The sequence below is a fragment of the Melanotaenia boesemani genome, chromosome 6, assembly GCF_017639745.1.
Source record: "Melanotaenia boesemani isolate fMelBoe1 chromosome 6, fMelBoe1.pri, whole genome shotgun sequence".
Lineage (NCBI taxonomy): Eukaryota > Metazoa > Chordata > Actinopteri > Atheriniformes > Melanotaeniidae > Melanotaenia > Melanotaenia boesemani.
Window position 1 is genome coordinate 187,746 of NC_055687.1, and position 25,596 is coordinate 213,341.

The 25,596-nt window shown below is 43.2% G+C and overlaps 2 protein-coding genes and 1 long non-coding RNA gene across 6 annotated transcripts; 1 reads left to right on the forward strand and 2 right to left on the reverse strand.

Moving 5' to 3' along the window:
* Nucleotides 1-707: 707 nt before the first annotated feature.
* decr1 (2,4-dienoyl CoA reductase 1, mitochondrial) lies at nucleotides 708-18,621 on the reverse strand. Its single transcript, XM_041988584.1, has 10 exons — nucleotides 18,511-18,621; nucleotides 12,396-12,595; nucleotides 5,917-5,974; nucleotides 5,722-5,808; nucleotides 3,910-4,057; nucleotides 1,950-2,049; nucleotides 1,788-1,860; nucleotides 1,552-1,698; nucleotides 996-1,058; nucleotides 708-893 (listed from the first exon to the last, which is right to left on the reverse strand). Exons 1-10 carry the CDS (start codon nucleotides 18,619-18,621, stop codon nucleotides 834-836), a joined length of 1,047 nt encoding a protein of 348 aa, XP_041844518.1. The 3' UTR covers nucleotides 708-833.
* LOC121642096 lies at nucleotides 3,280-3,908 on the reverse strand. 4 transcript variants are annotated; one of them, XR_006010837.1, is made up of 3 exons: nucleotides 3,842-3,908; nucleotides 3,615-3,644; nucleotides 3,280-3,482 (listed from the first exon to the last, which is right to left on the reverse strand). It is a non-coding gene; the product is annotated as an uncharacterized LOC121642096 (long non-coding RNA). The 4 variants fall into 4 exon arrangements; XR_006010836.1 differs by having other exon boundaries at nucleotides 3,615-3,646; nucleotides 3,821-3,902; XR_006010834.1 differs by having other exon boundaries at nucleotides 3,280-3,466; nucleotides 3,622-3,692; nucleotides 3,821-3,902.
* A 24-nt stretch (nucleotides 18,622-18,645) lies between the features above and the next one.
* On the forward strand, nucleotides 18,646-25,467 carry pmvk (phosphomevalonate kinase). The gene is made up of 5 exons (XM_041988587.1): nucleotides 18,646-18,860; nucleotides 24,601-24,664; nucleotides 24,737-24,889; nucleotides 24,991-25,120; nucleotides 25,191-25,467. Exons 1-5 carry the CDS (start codon nucleotides 18,769-18,771, stop codon nucleotides 25,340-25,342), a joined length of 591 nt encoding a protein of 196 aa, XP_041844521.1. The 5' UTR covers nucleotides 18,646-18,768; the 3' UTR covers nucleotides 25,343-25,467.
* Nucleotides 25,468-25,596: the final 129 nt, after the last annotated feature.

Below are 25,596 nucleotides of genomic sequence, written 5' to 3' on the forward strand. Positions count from 1 at the left end.
AGATGGACAGGCGGATCGGTGCGGCGTCTGCAGTGATGCGGACTCTGCATCGGTCTGTCGTGGTGAAGAAGGAGCTGAGCCAAAAGGCAAAGCTCTCGATTTACCGGTTGAGCTACGTTCCTACCCTCACCTATGGCCACGAGCTGTGGGTAGTGACCGAAAGAACGAGATGGCGAATACAAGCGACCGAAATGAGTTTTCTCTGCTGGGTGGCCGGGCTCTCCCTTAGAGATAGGGTGAGAAGCTCGGTGATCCGGGAGGGGATCAGAGTAGAGTCGCTGCTCCTTCACATCAAGAGGAGCCAGATGAGGTGGCTCGGGCATCTGGTTAGGATGCCTCCTGGACGCCTCCCTGGTGAGGTGTTCCGGGCATGTCCCACTGGAAAGAGGCCCCGAGGAAGACCCAGGACACGCTGGACGGACTATATCTCTCAGCTGGCGTGGGAACGCATCGGGATCCCTCTGGATGAGCTGGTGAATGTGGCCGGGGAGAGGGAAATCTGGGTTTCCCTGCTTAGACAGCTGCTTTTTTGGTCATATTTTAATAATTGACGTGACTGCCCATCTTGGGTGACAATGGAGCTGGGATCTGCTAAAAACTTCTCCACCCCAGCATTCTTTTTTATTATTAAACGTCTTCATTTACACAGAGCATGTGCAGACAGTGACATGACAGGCCCACAAGCTACAACATAACAGTGATTCCTGTTGAGCTGGCTGATCAATCATTTTTTAAAATATGACATAATGGCAATCATCAGTCATTCTGAAATCAGGGAGAGGAGTCCAAAGCACAGTGATTTGATTGGCTGTTGTGGTCCAATGTGAGAGTTGTTAGGATCCTTTAGTGCTTCTGATCATGGCCTCCATTATCTTCCACTGATCTGGAGTCACCTAAAACACAAACATGTTAATGAGCTCTGAACCGACCAGGTCCTAACACAGGGCAGGTTGGGTCAGAACAGTTTCAGAGAGAAACATGAGAGGGAAACTTACTTTACGAAGTTCATTAAACTCTCCTGCCATCGAGACATACTCTCCTCCATCAAACCGGATCACCTGAAAAGACACACACACAAACTAGACTGAACCAGAACCATAGTCTGCAGGTGGACCCAAACTGTGGTCCACAGGGGAACTAAAACCAGGGTCCACGAGGGAACAAGAACCGTGGTCCGCAGGTAAACTAGAACCATGCTCTACAGGGGAACCCAACTCACAATCCACAGGGAAACCAGATCCATGGTACGCAGATGGACCCAAAGTATGGTCCACAGGACAACATGAATCATGGTCTGTAGGTAAACTAGAACCATGGTCAACAGGTGAATTAGGACCGCGGTCCAAAGGGAAACCAGAACCATGTTCTGCAGGTGACCTTGAACTGCACTCCAAATGAGAAAAAAACATGGACTGCATATGGACCCAACTGTGGTCCACAGGGGAACCAGAACTAACGTCCACAGGGGAACCAGAAATAACGTCCAAAGGGAACCAGAAATAATGTCCATAAGTGAACCAGAACCATGGTTTAGGATTAGTCTGAACTCACGGCTCCAGACATCCAAGTGGCGTAGTCACTGCTCAGGTAAGCCGCCAGATTTGCAAGTTCTGCTGACGTTCCAAGCCGGCCTGCTGGGATTCGATCGATCATGGACTTCTCAAAGGTTCCGGTTGGATCTAGACGACTAAAGGCCCCCTGAATACCACAATCATACAAACAATCAAACAGGTAAAGAACAACAACAAAGAACTAAAACCCATCTGCTTTAATCATTTGAGCAGTACCTTCGTTTTGATTGGTCCAGGTTGGATAATGTTGAACCTGTGGCCATAGCGACCCCATTCTGCAGCCAGAGACCTGTGAAACAATAAGTAATGCTGTTACCATGGTAACCACACATCCAGAAAGAAGTAGCCCAGTCTGTAATCATTAAAGATCTGACTGACTTGTAGAGCGCCTCAACTCCAGCCTTTGCTGATGCACTCGGAACTACAAAACCAGAACCGGACTCAGCGTAGATGGTGGTGATGGCCAGAAAAGAGGATCCTGAAAATCATCAAAATAAAGAAATAATATAACAGCATGTAGGACCAGATTCTCATCAGGGCAACGTGGAGCTATAATTCATCCAATTACTAAGAATGTTTCGTCACCTGAAAAGATTCTTCACTTTCTAAATAAACATCAAAAGCCTGCAGGACACTGGCCCAAAAGATCCAGTGTTGTTGATCCCTTTGTTGTCAGATGAGGAAAACATGTGGGATCAGGGGGATTCTATTCTATTCTATTCTACAGTCACGTAGCAGAAATCTTCTCCAAATCTGAGAGGAACAACACCAGCAGAAACCAAACAGGAGGGGCGCCCTCATTAAGCTGTAGTCAGACTGCTGGAGTCCAGGTGGACCCAGGTGCTGTCATGTAGTGCTAGAGGCGGGGCTTTTTTTTAGTCACACATCATCATCATCTAAAAGTTTAGAGACTTCATCCAAATTTAGAGAGCAAAAAGAGCAGAGTGAGGCACCAGTAGTTGGTTTGGTAAAGCAAGGAAGTATAGCACATTTCATGTACAGGACAATTCAAAGTGCTTTACATAAAACAAAGGTATTACAGATATTTAAAAATAGTAAAAGGCATCAACACATAATCACAATAAAATAATAAATTACATTAAAATGATTAAAAGCAAGATAAGTTAAAACGTTAACATGCAGATTTCATGCATAGGCGCATGAGAAAAGAAATGTTTTTAACCTGGATTTAAAAATGTCTACATTTAGGGAAAGTTTAATCTCCACTGGCAGTTTGTTCCACTTGTTTGCAGCATAACAGCTAAATGCTGCTTCTCCAGGCTTAGTCTGGACTCTGGTCTGGACCCTGGTCTGGACTCTGGTCTGGACTAGTTGCTGCTAGGTTTATATTCTCTGAACATTTAACAGATGTACTCTGGGCCTAAACCATTCTGGGATGTAAACAATCAGAAGGGTTTTAAAATCTATTCTGTGACTGACTGGAAACCAGTGTAAAGATTTGATAACTGGTGTGATGTGTTCAGATCTCTTAGTCCTGGTTAAAACTCTAGCAGCAGCGTTTTGGATGAGCTGCAGATGTTTAAGGCTGAGTTGGTCAGGCTCAGTGATGGTAGCGACCTTTTCAGTGAAGTAGGAAGCAAACATTTCTGCAGTCAGCACAGTGGGAGGCTGAGCAGGTGGTGGAGATAGAAGAGAGTTAAACACCATGAACATGTCGTGTGTTGGGAGCATTGTGGATCTTGTTCTGATAAAAGGCTATCTTGGCCGCCTGTTGTCTCTGGTTCTTGACCTGTAACCTTTCTGGTTCTGGACCTGTAACCTCTCTGGTTCTGGACTTGTAACCTCTCTGGTTCTGGACCTGTAACCTCTCTGGTTCTGGACCTGTAACCTCTCTGGTTCTAGACCTGTAACCTCTCTGGTTCTGAACCTGTAACCTCTCTGGTTATGGACCTGTAACCCCTATGGTTCTAGACCTGTAACCTCTGGTTCTAGACCTGTAGCCTCTCTGGTTCTAGACCTGTCGCCTCTGGTTCTGGACCTGTAACCTCTCTGGTTCTGGACCTGTAAACTCTGGTTCTAGACCTGTAACCTCTCTGGTTCTGGACATGTAACCTCTCTGGTTCTAGACCTGTAACCTCTCTGGTTCTAGACCTGTAACCTCTGGTTCTAGACCTGTAACCTCTGGTTCTGGACATATAACCTCTATGGTTCTAGACCTGTAACCTCTGGTTCTGGACATATAACCTCTATGGTTCTAGACCTGTAACCTCTGGTTCTAGACCTGTAACCTCTGGTTCTGGACCTGTAACCTCTCTGGTTCTGGACATGTAACCTCTCTGGTTCTAGACCTGTAACCTCTCTGGTTCTGGACCTTTACCTTTCTGGTTCTGGATCAGTCTTTTTCCCAGCTCCAGAGTGATGAATGCTGTCCCGTTTAGGACGATGTCCGTGATGCTCCTCCAGCCGTTCGGAGTCAGGCGTTCTGATGGACAGATGAAGTTTCCTGCCGCATTGTTGATGATAACCTGAACAAATCAGAATACAGAATGTTATGTTTCTTGGTACAAAAGGAGAATTTTGTGTTGGCGATCTAGACTGTATATAAAGGCTCAGGTTAGAATCTGGTTTCAAGCTCCAGAATGTAGAATTAGTCCCATGTAATGGCAAATATTATATTACAGTCGTTTAGCTTTTATCCAAAGTGACATGGTCAGGCAGTAGCGTTAAGGTTAAGGGTCTTTCCTGAGGAGCCAACTGGTAGGATAGGTGTTAACATTGGTTCCCTGAGGGAATCGAACTCTGGCCTTCCACACGGGAAACTGATGCTCAGTTAACTGAGCTATCCAGCCAAATATAGGTATAGCATGATGTGAATGCATGGTGGCTGTCAGTGGCCAAACTACGTCCATATCCAGTGGCCTCAGGTACACAGATGACTGTACTACAAGTAACTGCATGTGTACTGTCTTCTTCTGTGGCGCTTTTAAAGTGTAACTCCACCCCCTGCTTTCTGCGTAACTCGACCCACTGGTGAATTTGAAAAATGCCAGAAACTGCAAGGGTTGGGGTGGGATGTGTGGTGATCAGGGGGCGGAGAGTGGGCGGGGCGGGACACGCAGGAAGAATGATTGACAGACAGCAGCTCAGCTAACTTGCAGGATGCAAAGCGAGATTCACCAAGCAGCTACGCCACAGAGCGTCTTTGATGAGGAAGACTTTCCCTCCTGAATCTCCTCAGCTCCACATGAACCAGGTGGTCCTGAACGTATCAGTGTGAGCCGTTAGCGCTGTTAGCTGCCTGTCAGCAGCTCCAGCAGCTCTGGAAAGCTGTGGAGACTCGCAGCAGGTTGTGGCAGCTGCAGGAAGAGCTGCTGGAAGTTGCTGCTGCTACGATTTGAGCTGCTGTCTGTCACCAGATGAAGATCAGCAGGTAAAGAATAAAGTCCGGTGTTACTTTTACACCCTCAGAAGTACAAATCCGTCCCATCGCAGGAAGATTTCATCAGAAACTCTGAAAGAATAGAAGTCTGAAACTAGCAGATCTACACAAGATAAGCTCACATTTCTTCATTTACATTGGTGGGCGTGGCTTTCTCTGCCTGCAAGGTGAAGACCTGTCTACCTGCACCTGGAGGGAGGAGCTATGTGGTTTTTAACATTTTCTCGTGACATTGAGAAGCACCAGTACGGCTCCACATGTGAAAAAGAAAACCTGGTTTTACCCTGTAGGGGGCGCTATGAGCCATTTTTTTTACCCACAAAATCCCGTTTTTAAAGGAAATTAAAAAAATACAAATTTCATGAACATATGTTTACAGCTCAGAAAACACATTTTTGGGTGCACACAGGAGCAAAAATGCTGGCAGGTGAGCACACCAACAACGAGTAGATAGAAATGCTTCATTCTCAGAGAGTAAAAACACATTTATTGTAGTAAAGTCATTAGAGACCAATAGAAACACAGTTTTAATGATAGGTTATATTTTCTGTCATTGATTTCTAATTTTATTACACACTGCACCTTTAAGGTCCTGGATCATGTCGGACGTTCCTGCATAAACACGGGTGTGTGACAGGTGTGTGTTGGTTGTGTGAGGTGTGTGTCAGGTGTGTGTTGTTTGAGTGTCAGGTGTGTGTCTGGTGTGTGTTGGTTGAGTGTTAGGTGTGTGTCAGATGAGTGTGTAGTTACATCAGGAAGGCCAGTCAGAGACTCCATCTGGTCAACACATTGAGAGATGGCCTGGGGGTCTCTGACGTCACACTGAACTGCATGGATCTGAGGAAAGACAGGGGGCACATCAAACTGGGCCATACTCTGTCAGACTGGAACGTGCTGTCAGACCGGGACAACCCAGCTTGGTTCTTTCAGGTTCCCTTTTGTCACCTTGTTTCCAGTCTGGCTGCTGATCTCTTCAGCTGTTTTCTGTAGGACGTCCAACTTCCTGAACAAAAGAAAAAGAAAGAGGAAAACAAACAAATAGGAAGTTAGGATTTGGGTCTGTTACTGCTTTTCCACTAAAGTGGTTCCAGGTTTGGTTCAAGACTGTGCTAGAGCCAGTCTGGTTTTCTACGGACAGAGAACAACACCAAGGCCACAGTATTTCATGACTCTGAACATCTCTTCAGTCCATGTCTGAGCCTCATCCTGGGGGGTTCTGAGATTCTGTAAAGGATTGTAGAACCCTGAGGTGGCCTAACCCATGGATCCACAAAACACAAAGTCCTACTCATTAATGAAATGTGTTCATACACGTTTTCCCGGCACTGACTGCATTTCCAGACAAAACCTGATTTAGAGTCTGGATTTGATATTAAAACACAGATCTTAAGGTTCACATAATCTAGAGGTCTCCATAATCACACCCCCAACCACCAACAGGAGTAGTTTTTTGACCTGAACCAGAATACAGTCTGGATCTATGAGCCTGGATCTAATGTGTGCCATATGATATATGCAATATGAAATTAGATGAGTAATTTTACTACCATCAAAAACTGGTTCATTTTCAGCATTTTTTTTTTCACAGTTTCCCTTAAAAGCTTTAAACCTATGGCGGCTAAAGGGTTAATAACCTTTCTACGTGTGGAGCCTTAGTCTCCTGTCCAGATGCTTGTATCTGTCCTGGAACTTCTAATGCTGTATCCTTTGATTCCAGCCTCACCATCTCCACACAGACACACAGCTTTACATCCACAAACATATTCTCTGCTTTCTAAGTCCATTTTTCCTTTGACCAGATTTTGGGGGTTGTTGACAAAGATGAGCTCCATCACGCTGCTGGAGAACAAGCAAGGTATGTGTTCGCAGGCTGTGATTTACACACCAACGCACTGGCAGTGCATTGTGGGACGTGTACTATAGATCCCAGAATCCTGTTGCACAGGCTGGAAAACTGGGTTGGACTTTCTGGAGCGGTCCTTAACTGGTTCAGGTCCTATTTAGAAGGCCGGAGTTATTTAGTTACGATCGGCAGCTATGAATCTGAGTGAGTGGCCATGACTTGTGGAGACCCCCAGGGGTCAGTCCTTGGACCTCTTCTGTTCAACTTGTATCTGCTCCCTTTAGGTCAAATATTATAGAACTTTAGTATTAATGATCACAGTTATGCTGATGATACACAACTTGATGTGTCTCTGTCACTAGACGACTGCAGTCCAGCAGACTTACTGTGTCAGAGTCTGGAGCAAATAAACACCTGGATGAAGGAGAATTTTCTACTAAACTGAGATTATTCTGTTTGGCAGAAAGAGAAGAGGGTCAGCATTGGCAAACACCTGGAGACTCGGGCTCTTAAAACCAGCGACCATGTTGGTAACCTTGGAGTGTTGATAAACTCAGACCTGACTTTCAGCCACATCAAAGCCTCACTAAGAAGTTTTTTACCAGCTCAGAAACATCGACAGGATTAAAAGTTTAGTCTCCCAGAAAGACCAGTAAAAAGTCCTCCATGATCCATCTCCAGTAGACTGGATTACTATACTGGTCTTTAACAGGACTTCCCAGTAAGCCCAGTAAACATCTGCAGCTCATCCAAAACGCTGTTGCTGGAGTTTTAACCAGGACTAAGAGATCTGAACACATCACACCAGTTTTTAAATCTTTACACTGGTTTCCAGTTTGTACTGGTTTTCAGTCAGTTACAGAAAAGATTTTGAACCCTTCTGATTGTTTACATACCACAATGGTTTAGGCCCAGAATACATGTGTGATACATTTAGAGAATATGAACCCAGCAGAACTCTGAGATCCAAAGACTCTGGTAAACTAGTCCAGACCAGAATCCAGACCAGAGTCCAAACCAGAATCCAGATGAAACATAGAGAAGCAGCATTTAATAGTGTTCAATAGTCTGGATGTTAGAGTATAGACGTAATAGTCTGGATCCTAAATTATAAATGTAAGGGTCTGGATATTAGAGTCTAGACTAATGGACTGGATCTTAGTGTCTAGACGTAACAATCTAAATCTAAAAGTCTAGACATAATAGTCTAGATCTTAGAGTCTAGATGTAATAGTCTGGATCTTAGAGTCTAGATGTATAGTCTGGATCTTAGAGTGTAGACATAACAGTCTGGATCTTAGAGTCTATACTTAATAGTCTGGATCTTAGAGTCTAGATGCAACAGTCTGGATCTTAGAGTCTACATGGAAGAGTCTGGATCTTAGAGTCTAGACATAATCTGAATCTAAAAGTCTAGATGTAATAGTCTAGCTCTTAGAGTGTAGAGTCAACAGTCTGTATCTAAAAGTGTAAACATAACAGTCTGGATCTTAGAGTCTAAACGTAACAATCTAGATCTAAAAGTCTACACTTAATAGTCTGGATCTTAGAGTCTTGATGCAATAGTCTGGATCTTAGTGTCTAAATGTAAGAGTCTGGATCTTAAAGTCTAGACATAACAGTCTTGATCTAAAAGTCTAGACATAATAGTCTGGATCTTAGAGTCTAGACATAATAGTCTGGATCTTAGAGTCTAAATGGAAGAGTCTGGATCTTAGAGTCTAGACATAACAATCTGGATCTAAAAGTCTAGACATAATAGTCTGGATCTCAGAGTCTAAATGGAAGAGTCTAGATCTTAGAGTCTAGGTGCAATAGTCTGGATGTTAAAGTCTAGACGTAATACTATGGATCTTAGTGTCTAAATGGAAGAGTCTGAATCTTAACGTCTAGACATAACAGTCCAGATCTAAAAGTCTATAAGTAACAGTCTGGATCTTAGAGTCTAAATGGAAGAGTCTGGATTTCAGAGTCTACACGTAATAATCTGGATCTTAGAGTCTAGATGCAGTAGTCTGGATCTTAGTGTCTAAATGTAAGAGCCTGGATCTTAAAGTCTAGACATAACAGTCTTGATGTAAAAGTCTAGACATAACAGTCTTGATCTAAAAGTCTAGACATAATAGTCTGGATCTTAGAGTCTAAATGGAAGAGTCTGGATCTTAGAGTATAGATGCAATATTCTGGATCTTAGAGTCTAAATGGAAGAGTCTGGATCTTAGAGTCTACACTTAATAGTCTGGATATTAGAATCTAAATGTAAAAGTCTGGATCTTAGAATCTAGATGCAATAGTTTAAAGTTTTTCTAAACTAAATATACATATATATATAAAGTCTAGTATATACATATATATATATATATATATATATATATATATATATAATCGTAGATTATAAATGTAAGAGTCTGGATTGTAGAGTATGAATGAAACAGTCTGGAAATTAGAGTCTAGATGTAATAGTCTGAATAGTAGATTTTAAATCTAACTATCTGGATCATAGAATATAAATCTAAGAGTCTGGACCTTGGAGTCTAGACCTAATAGCCTGGATCTTAGAGTGTAGACATAAGAGTCTGGATCTAAGAGTCTTGATGTAATAGTCTGGATCTTAAATTATAAGTGTAAGGGTCTCTTAAGCCCCTTTCCAACTGTAGGAACCTTTTGCAGTTACTATAAACTTTTCAGGAACCAGGCCGTTTTTTCGAGCATTGCCATAACCATTTTAGCTCCTGCTCCGAGGCAGGGTCTTTTCGGGGTTCTTTAGGAACCCTCATGACGTAGGTGTTTCGTGACTGGTAGCTACGCCCAGTGAAAACACTGCATACTCAGAGGAGTTTGAAGGTTAGTAAACAGGACAAGAAGCATTAAAGCTTCAGTATAGACCTAAGAGTTGTTCTCAAATACCACCCAAATAACTGAGCTGATCTACTTCACGTGTTTTCCATCTTTTTTGTATATAAAATGGTTCTGATCCATGTTTACTTCATCAGAGATGGAGTCAAACAGCATCCTGGATGCTCCTGCTGCCTCCAGCAGCTGCATCGATCAGGTAAATAAAACAGATTTAATGCTCTTAAAACTCTCTGCTCTTGATTTAACGGAGATAACAAAAGTCAAATGTAAACAGGGCATGTATGCTTATATACAGATACTGGTTTAAATGGAAAAGGGGGAACTGATGGAGCCACACAGAACTGATTGTAACAGCAGACTCAGTCATTTCAATGGAACTTAAGCTTATTTTTTTTATTTCATTTGAAGTGACTGCTGTTAACTTGTTCGCTCCTGGACAGTTGAGAATTTTACACTATATATTATAGTGAAAGGTTGGCTTTATTAGCATCATTCTTGTTTATAAGTTGTTTTTTTATTCTAGAATGCTTATCTATTCAGCAACTAAACCAGAACCAGCATCAACAGCACCAGCCAGCTGCCAGCACCCTCTGCCACCCTGGACCTGGTAAGAAGACATCCTATTGCAGTGTACAGGCATCTTGTTGAGTTTTTATATTACAATTTAAAATATTTTATTATAGTTGCTGTGTGTTAAGTATCTGTCTCCACCCTCCCTGTTTTCCCCAGATATAGAAAAAGGGCCGACACTCTTCTGGCTGCTGTGCAGGACCAGCTGTTAGATGCTGAACAGCAGAAGAAAAGCGATGCAGCTTCAACATCCTGAAGTCTTCCAGGAACAGAGCGAGCGGCTGGACGGGCGGAGGTGAAGCCAGCAGAGATCTGTGATGGAGGCTCTCTGGGTGTGTTGGACAGATCTGATCAGTTAAGATCTTCATATACACACATGTAAATAGTTCTTTCTGCACGGCTGTGTTCACTATAAAAAATAAACTTTGTAAAGAGTCTGAAGTTTTCAGTTTTTGTCAGATGTGGTTTGGCCACATCTCTGAAATGTTAGCTAATAAAATATTAAGTAGTTATTAACCATTAATCACTATGAAATATTAAATAATCCATCTTTACTCACTACATTTTAAGTCTTATCCTGGGGTGTGTGTTACATTACAGTTATACTTTTAAAATGCACCATATCACAGGATGAAGTTCACCATGTTTAACGAAGGTCCAGCATCAAATACTTGTGGACACAAAGTCCACACCTGTAAACATTTCACCACCCCTTCCTACATTTTTACTTTCATATACTAATAATTCTGTGTGACTATGTCCTCATAATTCTAGACCATAAGTCAGTCAGAACCAGGCCTCCAGTGACGGATTCCTCCACCTTCTACTGATGATTCCATGAAGCACACAAAGCTTAAAGCAGCTGATGAGATCTTTATACTGAACACATGATGCATTTTCTATGGAACATTTTCTCTTTAAATGTGTACATCATGTATACATGTATGTTCCGTCTGTTGAACTTCCACAACATGATGCTTTTTATGAAGAGGTGTGAAGTGATTAGCTGGAAGGCAGGAGGTAAAGCATCCAGGCTGTTCTCCATCTCCTTCAGTATCTGCAGCAGGTGGTTGTGTCCATCCTCTCCAGTGCAGCTTCAGGCGATGACAGATGGACTGAAATGTCTCCCTGGACATACAGAAATTCTCTATCCACTGCTCACCGGTAAAACTGAGAACAACCTTTTCCCACCATCATCAGCTTTGCTCCGGTTCAGCCGGACAGTGAGGAGTGTTGCTCAGTGAGTCGCAGCAACGTCTGAAACAGAACACGAGTTACAATAAACCTGCCGCCTCAAATATTTACTTTTTGTAACCTGCTCACTGCAGACAGTAGAAAACCATCTGACATGTTTACTCATACGACACGTATACAATCAGCGCATGTTCAATAAGTTAAACTTACACGTCGTCTCCTCGGTGCGGCGCTCTGCTCGCCTTTCTTCCTCCATGAAACAAAGAAATACCGCCTGCCGCTGGATTCCTCCTCTCTGGACTCTATGTGCATTTCCAGCCTCGACGTGAGACGCCTGATTTTATGGTCCATCAGTAACGTCTCCGTCAAGCAGAGCATGAACACGGTGATCGCTTCCTTCTCCATGTTAGCTTGCTGGTGTTGTTTTGTACTCTCCTTATTTTTCGCGGGTTTTGTTTTGTTGTTATGTGAAGCAAAAGTCACGCGTCACGGTCGCAGACGGTTGCGTCTCATCGGCTCCGCTACCGCCCCCAACTCATGTACGAATGCAACATGAAGCAGTTCCCCTGGGCACGGTAGTTCCTAGAACTAGGACACTTATTAGAACTGCGTTCTTAGAACTTCTCTGTCTGAATGCGCCTATAGAGACTAGACTAATGGTCTGGATCTTAGAGTCTAGTTCTAATAGTCTGAATGTCAGAGTCTATATCTAAGAGTCTAGGCCTTAGAGACTAGATCTAAGAAATGGGTCAGGGTAGTCATTAATGGACTTCTTTTGGTTTTGGAAGAGGTTTTAGGTTCTTCACTACTAACCGACAAAATCCCAGAACTCCAGACCGACCCAGTGATGAGTCAAGTTGTCCTATCCACAGCTGATTAACCTGGACTCGAACCTTTCACATGAGAGCTGAAACATCTTCCAGAACCATAGTCCATGTGAAGTTCACATTATTTCTCTGACCTGCTGGCGATGACACACTGGGCTCCAAGTTGGGACAGGATGGAGGTCATGGCCCGGCCAAGACCCGTCCCACCCCCTGTGATGAAGGCCACTCTGTTGTTGAAGCTTCCAGCTGGCAGCATCATACCTTCAGCTGTGGGGAAGAACCTGGACGGTGAACTTGAACCAGACCGAAGACCTGAGGACCTGTGGAAGCAAGACTGAAGCCCAGCACACAGAAAAACAAAAGTTTGGACCGATTCAGATCATAATGTTCGGGTTAATATTCTCCCCACTGGTTGAAACTAAACATTGCAGGCAGCACTTGGGATGTAAATTTCTAGGACTGCATCTGTTCGTCTAATAAAAACAATAAATGACTTTATAAAGCCACTTTTTTGTTATATCAATCTTTTGATCTACCAAAATAAATTAATCTCTCCATTTTTTAAATCTCTTGACAGCACTAATATATGTATATAAATATTAGTGCTGGGAACGTTAACGCGTTAATCGCGCGTTAACGCAACGCTTAATTAATGCAACGTTTAATTAACGGCGTTAATTTTTTTAATCGCGTTTTTTTTTTTTTTTTTTTTTTTTTCTGGCCACTGGCTTTGATGACAGAAACATGGCGTCCATGTCTCTCTTCCCTGCTGCAGTGGTGCGTCTGACGTGATCGGGAGAGAGCAGGTTTATTAAAATAAAGAGATGTTTTCTGTCTGGAACAGGAAGCAGAAAAAAAGAACCGGACGTTTCTCTTTGTCAAAATACATGCAGATGGACAGAACATCGTGCAGCATAAATCGGGTCTTCTTCTGCCTCTGGTTCGGTGAATCTTGGTCGTAGCGAGATGAAACTTAAAGCTGTGGAATCTGTGAGATGTGATCTTTCAGTAGAGGAGCCGTTTGTTCGTGTTCATGCCGTGGGGTGGACACGGGGAGACATCATTTGTGTTTACATATTTTTCAGACTTTGTGTAGCTGCTCTTTAAATCATTTGTTGTCTTTACTGTGTTTGTTGGTGATAGAAATGGTTTTACTGAGCTGGTAGCTGAGATTCTGGACTTTCTGTGGATACCACACATGTTTATAGTTACATCTACAGACCTGACGCTACACCCGGAAACCAGATGTTAACCCTGAAAATTAAAGTTTAGAGAAATTATAGGCCAGAAACCTGGATGATGAAGCAGTGAAGGTGCATGGATGGAAGTTATTGTGCATATTGTGAATATTTCTCTCTCCTCACCATCTAGAAGCTGTGAGATTCTCATCCTGCTTTCTGTCTGTTCACCTGATGCTGATATTCATCACATATTGTTCCTTCTGTGTTTAGAAGGAAGCAGCTTCACAGCTTTAAATCCATCCAGCTGACTTTTTACCTTTTAGTTAGTAAATCCTGAACATTTCATCCTTCTTTCTCATAAACATTTGATTTTATATGAAGAAATATTTTATCTGAAAATTGCTGCCAAACCTGTTTATGTGTTTAGTGCAGGGGTCTGCAGCCTTTCCAATCCAAAGAGCCATTTTACCCTCAGCCAGCTAAATAAAACTACTTTAGAGACGCAGATGTTACCAGACTTTTCAAAAAGGAAACTTAATATATACTTTTAATAAAGAGCCACCATAGGATGTTTGCTATTTTTGAAGAACCACACTTTTAATTTCAACTTTTAAGGTTTTAAAATAAAGAAAAACATAAAAAAAGAGGATAGACAGACTTTCTGCTAAGGAATGTAGATATTTGTGGAAAATGCTGTAAAAGAAAGAAAAAAAAGTCCATGGTTTCCAACCTAATGACAAGAAAGATAGATTTAAAAAAATATTTTAGCCACGTATTTAGAGGCATTGTGGAAGGTCCAGAGAGACACTTGCAGCTCCAGAGTTGAATGTTGGAGACCCCTGATGTCGTGTTTGTAAACCAAAACTTACTGTATTTTTTTTTATAGCTGTAGGCCTTTTTTTAAAGGAAAGAGACATTTTGCGCATAACAATGCGATTAAAAATTTTAATCGTTGCCCAGCACTAATAAATATATATAAATATATATATACATATATATATATATATATGTATATATATATATGTATATAGGCGTCACATCTAGGGCATCACAATAAACCGTTAAATGATCTCGATTCACACGTAATCTCATTTCAGCGATTCTAAAGCATTTATATCACGAGCTGCATCATGAACAATTTCCTCCTGAATTTTTTCAAGAGTCCCTAAATGCAGCACTGCTGTTGCCTTGTCCCTCCACCAATGGTTTCAGACGTGGTTTCAGCTGTCACTTTCCTGATGTCAAGCCACTCTGGAACAAGGGACAGAAGCGTCTCGCCTGGGCTAAAGACAAAAAGGACTGGGCTGCTGCTGAGTGTCCAAAGTTATGTTCTCTGATGAAGGAAATATTGATGACCTTTGAAAATCAAGGTCCCAGAGTCTGGAGGAAGAGAGGAGAGAATCCACGTTGTTGAGGTGGAGAGTAAAGTTTCCAGTCAGTGATGGTTTGGGCGTCATGTCATCTGCTGGTGTTGGTCCACTGTGTTTTCTTAGGTCCACGGTCAACGCAGCGTCTACCAGGAAGTTTTAGAGCACTTCCTGCTTCCTGCCGCTGACCAAATTTATGGAGAAGCAGATTTAATTTTCCAGCAGGACTTTTCACCTGCACACAGCACCAAAGCTACCAGGACCTGGTTTAAGGACCATGGTATCCCTGTTCTTAACTGGCCAGCAAACTGGCCTGACCTGAACCTCGTAGAACATCTATGGGCTACTGTGAAGAGGAAGATGTGATACGCCAGACCCAACGATACAGAAGAGATAAAGGCCACTATCAGAGCAACCTGGGCTCATAACACCTGAGCAGAGCCACAGACTGATGGACCCCATGCCACGCCGCATGCTGCAGGAATTCAGGCTAAAGGAGCCCAGACTAAGTACTGAGTGCTGTACATGTTCATACTTTACATGTTCATACTTTATATGTTCATACTTTTCATGTTCATACTTTTCAGGTTCATACTTTACATGTTCATACTTTATATGTTCATACTTTAAATGTTCATACTTTTCATGTTCATACTTTTCATGTTCATACTTTACATGTTCATACTTTACGTGTCATACTTTACGTGTTCATACTTTACGTGTCATACGTTACGTGTTCATACTTTACATGTTCATACTTTACGTGTTCATACTTTACGTGTCATACTTTACGTGTTCATACTTTACATGTTCATACTTCACGTGTTCATACTTTTCGTGTTCATACTTTACGTGTTCATACTTTACGTGTCATACTTTATGTGTTCATACTTTACGTGTTCATACTTTACGTGTCATATGTTACGTTTTCATACTTTACGTGTTCATACTTTATGTGTCATACTTTACGTGTTCATACTTTGCGTGTCATATGTTACGTCTTCATACTTTACATGTTCATACTTTACGTGTTCATACTTTTCATGTTCATACTTTACGTGTCATACTTTACGTGTTCATACTTTACGTGTTCATACTTTTCATGTTCATACTTTACGTGTTCATACTTTACGTGTCATACATTACATGTTCATACTTTACATGTCATACTTTACGTGTTCATACTTTTCGTGTCATATGTTACGTCTTCATACTTTACATGTTCATACTTTACGTGTCATACTTTACCGGTTCATACTTTACGTGTCATACTTTACCTGTCATACTTTACGTGTTCATACTTTACGTGTCATACTTTACGTGTTCATACTTTACGTGTTCATACTTTTTAGTAAGAAAACATTACTATAAATCCTTTTTTTGTATCGGTCTCAACTAATGTTTTAATTTTTTCAGATATTGAATTTGGGGTTTTCATTTGTTGTCAGTTATAATCATCAAAATTCAAAGAAATAAACATTTAAATATGTCAGTCTCTGAGGAATGAATGTTGACATTTTATAAGTTTCAATTTTTGAATGGAATTAATGAAATAAATCAACTTTTTCATGATATTCTCGTGTGTGTGTGTGTGTGTAATATATTTATAAATGTAATATATTCCTGTAGAAAACTGACGTTCAGTGCAGCTTAATTTTTTTGCTATAACGGTATTTGATTTTCTCCAATTAGGAAATAATTTTTGTTTTTTTTTCCTGTAGAAAATGTTTTCAGTTGAAAACTCTGGAAAAAAATGCACATAGAGCCATCAGAAATCAATGCAACAGATTTCTAATTGATTTCTTTAATGATTAATGTTTGTTTTATAGAGAAGAACTAACCGGCTTTGTTAGTTCCAGGTTCAACGTGTGCAATACGGTGATTTTAAAAGGTTTTAATAAACACTGAACCGGTCCGGAGCTCCAGGTTTCTCTTTCTGGCCCACGGTGTGTATCGGTCTGACCCCCTGCTCTACCTGAACGACATTATTAATGTATTTTTCTTGTTTTGTTAAAGTTCTGTGAAAAAAATACATTTTGTGAAAAAAATCGTGCCAGAGAATCGTGAACTCAATTCTAAGCAAAAAAAAGAAGATTCATATTTTTCTCAGAAGCGTGCGGCCCAGCAACCGCCATCATGCGTGAGCTTCATTGAATGTGGATGACTTGACGCAGCCTCGTCCTTGCATGCTTTTCGAGTATCTTCTTTTGATACGATAAAAAAGGAGCACACAGCTGACACCGCTTCATGCTTCCGTTACATCCCAACATATCCAACATGGCTGCATGGCCAAACCCCTCCTCCTCCCAACACAAGAAAATAAATATCGGCCCAGTTTTGCTCATCTGCCCGATACGATATGTTAAAAATGACTAACATCAGACCGATATGATATGTTAAAAATGACCAACATCGGACCGATACGATATGTTAAAAATGACCAACATCGGACCTATACGATATGTTAAAAATGACCAGCATCATACCGATACGATATGTTAAAAATGACCAACATCGGACCGATGCGATATGTTAAAAATGACCAACATCGGACCGATGCGATATGTTAAAAATGACCAACATCGTACCGATGCGATATGTTAAAAATGACCAACATCGGACCGATGCGATATGTTAAAAATGACTAACATCGGACCAATACGATATGTTAAAAATGACTAACATCGTACCGATGCGATATGTTAAAAATGACTAACATCAGACCGATACAATATTAATACCGATATATCATGCAGCCCTAATGTGGTTGTGATAAACTTGGTGGAAACGAACCTCATTTTATGTTTGTTGTCAACCAAAAGTGAAACGTGCAAATAGAGAATTTATAATCCCATCAAATGTATGAATAAATATGGATTCAAGTTAAAACCTCCTTCTAAAGAATATCGGATTGTTGTGGTGAAAGGTGGCGTCGTCGTAATCTCTCGCAGGAATCTGAAGCTTGGCTTTGAAAATGCAGCGTAATAAAAGTCACATAATCAGACTTTACCCACGTTTCATTATATCTGCAGAAAATATAGAGACATGTGATTATTGGAAATGTGCTCCCACAAATATGTTAAAATGATGCTGGAATTTCTTCTCCAGTAAAAGTTGTTGAGTCATGTTTAGTGAGGGTGAACTTCTCCACCGTGTCTGTAACATGCAGGATGAAAGCTTAATTTTCTAGTCGATGCTCTGGATGAAGTAATTATCACATCCTCGTTATTAAGAAATTTTCCAGGTCATGTCGTTTATCTGAAGCGTGACTCGTGTGCACCGGCAGCCATAATGACCGGATTCTACCTCATCCATCCTTCATCATCCAGTTTCACCCAGGACCACGGTCTGTAGGTCTGCTGCTTCAGGTGTTCAGGCGAGTCCTCCTGTTAGATCTCTGGAGGGATCAAACCTTCAGCCGATGTTCTACCGGGCTTCATAGACCACCTGGAACTACTGTAAATGTAGAACTGAGTACGTCCTGGTTCCTGTGACGTCATTCCTCACCTGGAAGCTCCCTGCTGACATCAGATCGGATCCGGGTCTGCTGCAAGACCGAAGCGCTGCTGACAGCGGTCCTAAAGCAAGGCCTAAATGCACGCGGCTTGACGTCATCACCTTATAATGAACTTGTTTTAGCTGAAAACCAAACGCGCGAGCGCACGCTGTGTGTGTGTGTGTGTGTGTGTGTTGTTTCTCACCCGCAGAACCAAGGAGGACTCTTTCCCTCTCAGAACCTCCGCTGATCGCCAGACCGCCGCCATCTTGCTCTGTGACGTCAGAGCGGAAAAACCAACCGGGAGGGGTGTCATCGCAGATTGGTTCAGTCCAGATCTGACGATGGTCACGTGTTTCCGTCTCGTCTATAAACACGATCAGCCCGGCATCGAACCTCCGTCTGTTCAACCAGTCACGGAACCGGTTCGATCTGATCGATCAGCTGTGATCCCTCTGACAACATGGATCGATCCTCTGGACCCGAACTGATTCTGGTCTTCAGCGGGAAGAGGAAGTCCGGCAAAGACTACGTCACGGACCTGATCCTGGACCGGTAAGACCAGGATAAACTTATTGATCTGGTTTATCCTCTTTTTATTTTTGTTGATTAACTTATTAAGAGGTTATTGATTTTCTGTTGCTCTGACGCCACTGGTCCAGGGCTCCTAGGACGTGGTCTACATAGAGCCCTGTAATAACAGCTGGGTATCGAACGTCCGCACTGGCGGCCATCATTCCCCAGTTAGCGCGCTCATAACATTGTGTTTATGGTGCACGTGCTTCATCAATAAGGTGTTCAAAGTTTGGTTTGTTAAAACACCAGAGCTTAAAAAATCTAAGAGAAACTTCTGGAGCTTCAACCTGGAAACAAGCAGAGGGCCCTGAACGCAGCACGAGGTGTTCAGGGCCAGTCAGTAGTCAGGATACCAACGCTTACAGACAACATGATTTTATTATATTAATATTTATAACCTACTTATAATTTATTATTCACTTCAATGTCTGTAACATGTTGGACATAAAAGTGACATTTAATCACAAAACAGAAAAAGATGAAGATTTAAACGTTTCCATGAAGGAAAGCAGCGAATCAGAGACGTTTCCACCTGGAGGACAGGTGAGAGACAGACGAACGAAGGCTGGCCCGGAAAAGAAGTTCCACTGAAACACAATTACACAGTAATCTCACTACACCTCGGTAATCTCACTACACCTCGGTAATCACACTACACCTCGGTAATCTCACTACACCTCGGTAATCACACTACACCTCGGTAATCACACTACACCTCGGTAATCACACTACACCTCGGTAATCTCACTACACCTCGGTAATCACACTACACCTCGGTAATCACACTACACCTCGGTAATCTCACTACACCTCGGTAATCACACTACACCACTGTAATCACACTACACCTCGGTAATCTCACTACACCTCGGTAATCACACTACACCTCGGTAATCACACTACACCTCGGTAATCTCACTACACCTCGGTAATCACACTACACCTCGGTAATCTCACTACACCTCGGTAATCACACTACACCTCGGTAATCACACTACACCTCGGTAATCTCACTACACCTCGGTAATCTCACTACACCTCGGTAATCACACTACACCACTGTAATCACACTACACCTCGGTAATCACACTACACCTCGGTAATCACACTACACCTCGGTAATCTCACTACACCTCGGTAATCACACTACACCTCTGTAATCTCACTACACCTCGGTAATCTCACTACACCACTGTAATCACACTACACCTCGGTAATCACACTACACCTCGGTAATCACACTACACCTCGGTAATCTCACTACACCTCGGTAATCTCACTACACCTCGGTAATCACACTACACCTCGGTAATCTCACTACACCTCGGTAATCTCACTACACCTCGGTAATCACACTACACCACTGTAATCACACTACACCTCGGTAATCACACTACACCTCGGTAATCACACTACACCTCTGTAATCTCACTACACCTCGGTAATCTCACTACACCACTGTAATCACACTACACCTCGGTAATCACACTACACCTCGGTAATCTCACTACACCTCGGTAATCACACTACACCTCGGTAATCTCACTACACCTCGGTAATCTCACTACACCACTGTAATCTCACTACACCTCGGTAATCTCACTACACCTCGGTAATCACACTACACCTCGGTAATCTCACTACACCTCGGTAATCACACTACACCTCGGTAATCTCACTACACCTCGGTAATCACACTACACCTCGGTAATCACACTACACCTCGGTAATCACACTACACCTCGGTAATCTCACTACACCTCGGTAATCACACTACACCTCGGTAATCTCACTACACCTCGGTAATCACACTACACCTCGGTAATCACACTACACCTCGGTAATCTCACTACACCTCGGTAATCTCACTACACCTCGGTAATCACACTACACCACTGTAATCACACTACACCTCGGTAATCACACTACACCTCGGTAATCACACTACACCTCGGTAATCTCACTACACCTCGGTAATCACACTACACCTCTGTAATCTCACTACACCTCGGTAATCTCACTACACCACTGTAATCACACTACACCTCGGTAATCACACTACACCTCGGTAATCACACTACACCTCGGTAATCTCACTACACCTCGGTAATCACACTACACCTCGGTAATCTCACTACACCTCGGTAATCTCACTACACCTCGGTAATCACACTACACCACTGTAATCACACTACACCTCGGTAATCACACTACACCTCGGTAATCACACTACACCTCTGTAATCTCACTACACCTCGGTAATCTCACTACACCACTGTAATCACACTACACCTCGGTAATCACACTACACCTCGGTAATCTCACTACACCTCGGTAATCACACTACACCTCGGTAATCTCACTACACCTCGGTAATCTCACTACACCACTGTAATCTCACTACACCTCGGTAATCTCACTACACCTCGGTAATCTCACTACACCTCGGTAATCACACTACACCTCGGTAATCTCACTACACCTCGGTAATCACACTACACCTCGGTAATCTCACTACACCTCGGTAATCACACTACACCTCGGTAATCTCACTACACCTCGGTAATCTCACTACACCTCGGTAATCACACTACACCACTGTAATCACACTACACCTCGGTAATCACACTACACCTCGGTAATCACACTACACCTCGGTAATCTCACTACACCTCGGTAATCACACTACACCTCTGTAATCTCACTACACCTCGGTAATCTCACTACACCACTGTAATCACACTACACCTCGGTAATCACACTACACCTCGGTAATCACACTACACCTCGGTAATCTCACTACACCTCGGTAATCTCACTACACCTCGGTAATCACACTACACCTCGGTAATCACACTACACCTCGGTAATCTCACTACACCTCGGTAATCTCACTACACCTCGGTAATCACACTACACCACTGTAATCACACTACACCTCGGTAATCACACTACACCTCGGTAATCACACTACACCTCGGTAATCTCACTACACCTCGGTAATCACACTACACCTCTGTAATCTCACTACACCTCGGTAATCTCACTACACCACTGTAATCACACTACACCTCGGTAATCACACTACACCTCGGTAATCTCACTACACCTCGGTAATCACACTACACCTCGGTAATCTCACTACACCTCGGTAATCTCACTACACCACTGTAATCTCACTACACCTCGGTAATCTCACTACACCTCGGTAATCTCACTACACCTCGGTAATCACACTACACCTCGGTAATCTCACTACACCTCGGTAATCACACTACACCTCGGTAATCTCACTACACCTCGGTAATCACACTACACCTCGGTAATCACACTACACCTCGGTAATCACACTACACCTCGGTAATCTCACTACACCTCGGTAATCACACTACACCTCGGTAATCACACTACACCTCGGTAATCACAGTACACCTCGGTAATCTCACTACACCTCGGTAATCACACTACACCTCGGTAATCTCACTACACCTTAGTAATCACACTACGCCTCAGTAATCACACTACACCTCGGTAATCTCACTACACCTTAGTAATCACACTACACCTCAGTAATCACACTACACCTCAGTAATCACACTACACCTTAGTAATCACACTACACCTCGGTAATCTCACTACACCTTAGTAATCACACTACGCCTCAGTAATCACACTACACCTCGGTAATCTCACTACACCTCAGTAATCACACTACACCTCAGTAATCACACTACACCTCAGTAATCACACTACACCTTAGTAATCACACTACGCCTCAGTAATCACACTACACCTCAAATCATCCCTGACCTCTGGAGACGTCAGAACATCTGGTCCAGGTTCTGGGTCCTGAACGGAGCTTCATGAGGAAGAACACGACCAAAAAATCAAAACTTCTTAATGGTCCCATCGGTACCTCTTATCAGTCCAGTCTGATTGATTAATTGATTAATTTCTGGAACCAGAGGATAAAAAGACATTCCAGAGGAAAACATGCTGGCGCATGAAGCTGGTTCCAGGGTGGTTCTTGGTTGGACATGGATGGAGGATGTAAAACCTTCCGTTACATTCAGAAACAATCCCAGCAGTAAAGCCCGTCTCACCTTACCAAACACCCACCTTGTTCTATAAAAGCTGCCTGACCTGCTTCTTAAACTTCTCTGTGATGTTCGAATTTTTATGGAGGTTGGCAAAGAAATCCATCCCATAATACCAGAAAAAAAAGAGTTTCTAGCTGCATTACTAACAGATACTAGGTCTTCTGTTATGCTTGTGCTGTGTGTCAACCATGGTTATAGTACAGCAGAAGTATCAGCAAGACCAGACTAATAAATGAAGTGCAGCCGACACGCAACCGACACGCATCCAACGTCTTACCGACACGCAACCGACACGCATCCAACGTCTTACCGACACGCAGCCAACACGCATCCAACGTCTTACCGACACGCATCCAACGTCTTATCGACACACATTCAACGTCTTTATCGACATGCATCCAACGTCTTACCGACACGCAGCCGACACGCATCCAACGTCTTACCGACACGCATCCAACGTCTGACCGACACGCAGCCAACACGCATCCAACGTCTTACCGACACGCATCCAACGTCTTATCGACACACATTCAACGTCTTTATCGACATGCATCCAACGTCTTACCGACACGCAGCCGACACGCATCCAACGTCTTACCGACATGCATCCAACGTCTTACCGACACGCAGCCAACACGCATCCAACGTCTTACCGACACGCATCCAACGTCTTACCGACACACATTCAACGTCTTATCGACATGCATCCAACGTCTTACCGACACGCAGCCGACACACATTCAACGTCTTACCGACAGGCATTCAACGTCTTACCGACACGCAGCCAACACGCATCCAACGTCTTATCGACATGCAACCGACATGCGGCTGATAAGATGTTGGAGGTGTGTCAGCTGCATGCCTACTGCTACTGCTGTTTGGTGACATGGTGTGTACCACACTCAACATGGACCAGAGGAAGCAAAGGAAAGAGTTGTCTCAGGAGGTTAGAAAGAAAATTATAGACCAGCATGTTAAAGGTAAAGGTTATAAGACCATCTCCAAGCAGCTTGATGTTCCTGTAACTACAGCTGCACATATTATTCAGAAATGTAAGATCCATGGGACTGTAGCCAACCTCCCTGAATCTGGCCGCAGGAGGAAAACTGATGACAAACCAAAGAGACGGATAATACGAACGGTAACAAAAGAGCCCAGAAAAACTTCTAAAGAGATTAAAGGTGAACTTCAAGCTGAAGGAACATCAGTGTCAGATCGCAGCATCCGTCCTTGTTTGAGCCAAAGTGGACTTAATGGAGACGACCAAGGAGGAACCATTGTTAAAAACAAACCATAAAAAAGACAAACTACATGTTGACAAGCCACAAAGCTTCTGGGAGAATGTCCTATGGACAGATGAGACTAAGATGGAACTTTTTACCAAGACACATCATCTCTATGTTTCCAGACGGAAAAACGAAGCATATGAAGAAAAGAACACCGTCCCTACTGTGGAACATGGAGGAGGTTCTGTTATGTTCTGGGCTGCTTTGCTGCATCTGGTACAGGGTGTCTTGAACAGGAAGAGGAACCTTTTGTAATGTCATACTGACTTCCCAGCTGCCCTCCATGCACCCATCGCTAGTTGAATGTTACATAATCTGTTTGTTCTTCTGCAGTTTGGGCTCCGCTGTCTGCGCCATCCTGCGTTTGTCCGGACCCCTGAAGCAACAGTATGCTAAGGTAAGACCACACCTGCTGGAAGCATCACATGTTGTCATGGTTACACACCACGGAGCTCTTTCTGTCCTGTAGGAACATGGTCTGGACCTGGAACAGCTGCTGGGTCCCGGTCCGTACAAGGAACGGTACCGTGCCGACATGATCTCCTGGGGAGAAGCCCGTCGGAACCACGATCCTGGCTTCTTCTGTCGCCTGGCAACCAGAGATGCCCAGCAACCAGTGTGGGTATGTTCACATCAGAACTGAAAACCACAGCACTGTTTCCATGGCAACAAGTTGACCTGTCATTCAGCTGGTCAGGCGGCGACTCTCCTCTGATTGGTCAGGTGGTGAGTGATGCTCGGCGGCTGTCTGACCTTCAGTGGTTCGTGTCCGAGTTTCCTCGACAGACCCGCAGCGTCAGGGTTCAGTGTTCAGAGGAGACCAGGAAGCAGAGGGGGTGGAGCTTCACGGCAGGTAGGACCACATGTCCGTCTCCGAGGTGTGGATGGTTGAACAGTTACTCACCTGCTTACCTGTCTCTCAGGTGTGGATGATGCTGAGTCGGAGTGTGGGCTGGACAGTGGGGTTAAATTTGATTGGCTCATCACCAACGAGGCCGACGCCCCCCCACTGGATGAGCAGCTCTGGCCGATCTTGAAGATGGCAGAAGCAGCAACCTCACTTCGTCACAGCTGATCTCTGACCAATAATATTGATAACTGCTGAACATGCAGTCGATCAATCTCTGACAAACACTTTTAATCAGAAGCTCTGATCATTAAATCAATACTTGCTGATCAAAGTGATCTCACCTGAACCGAGGCTACTTCAGGTTCTGTTCAAGATTTTCAGTTTAGTGAAGCTGGGTTGTGTCGCCATGGCAACTGATGGTCAGCTGATTCCGAGATGGAGACAGGTGGGAGCTGACGGGTCAGATGGACGGAGCTGGA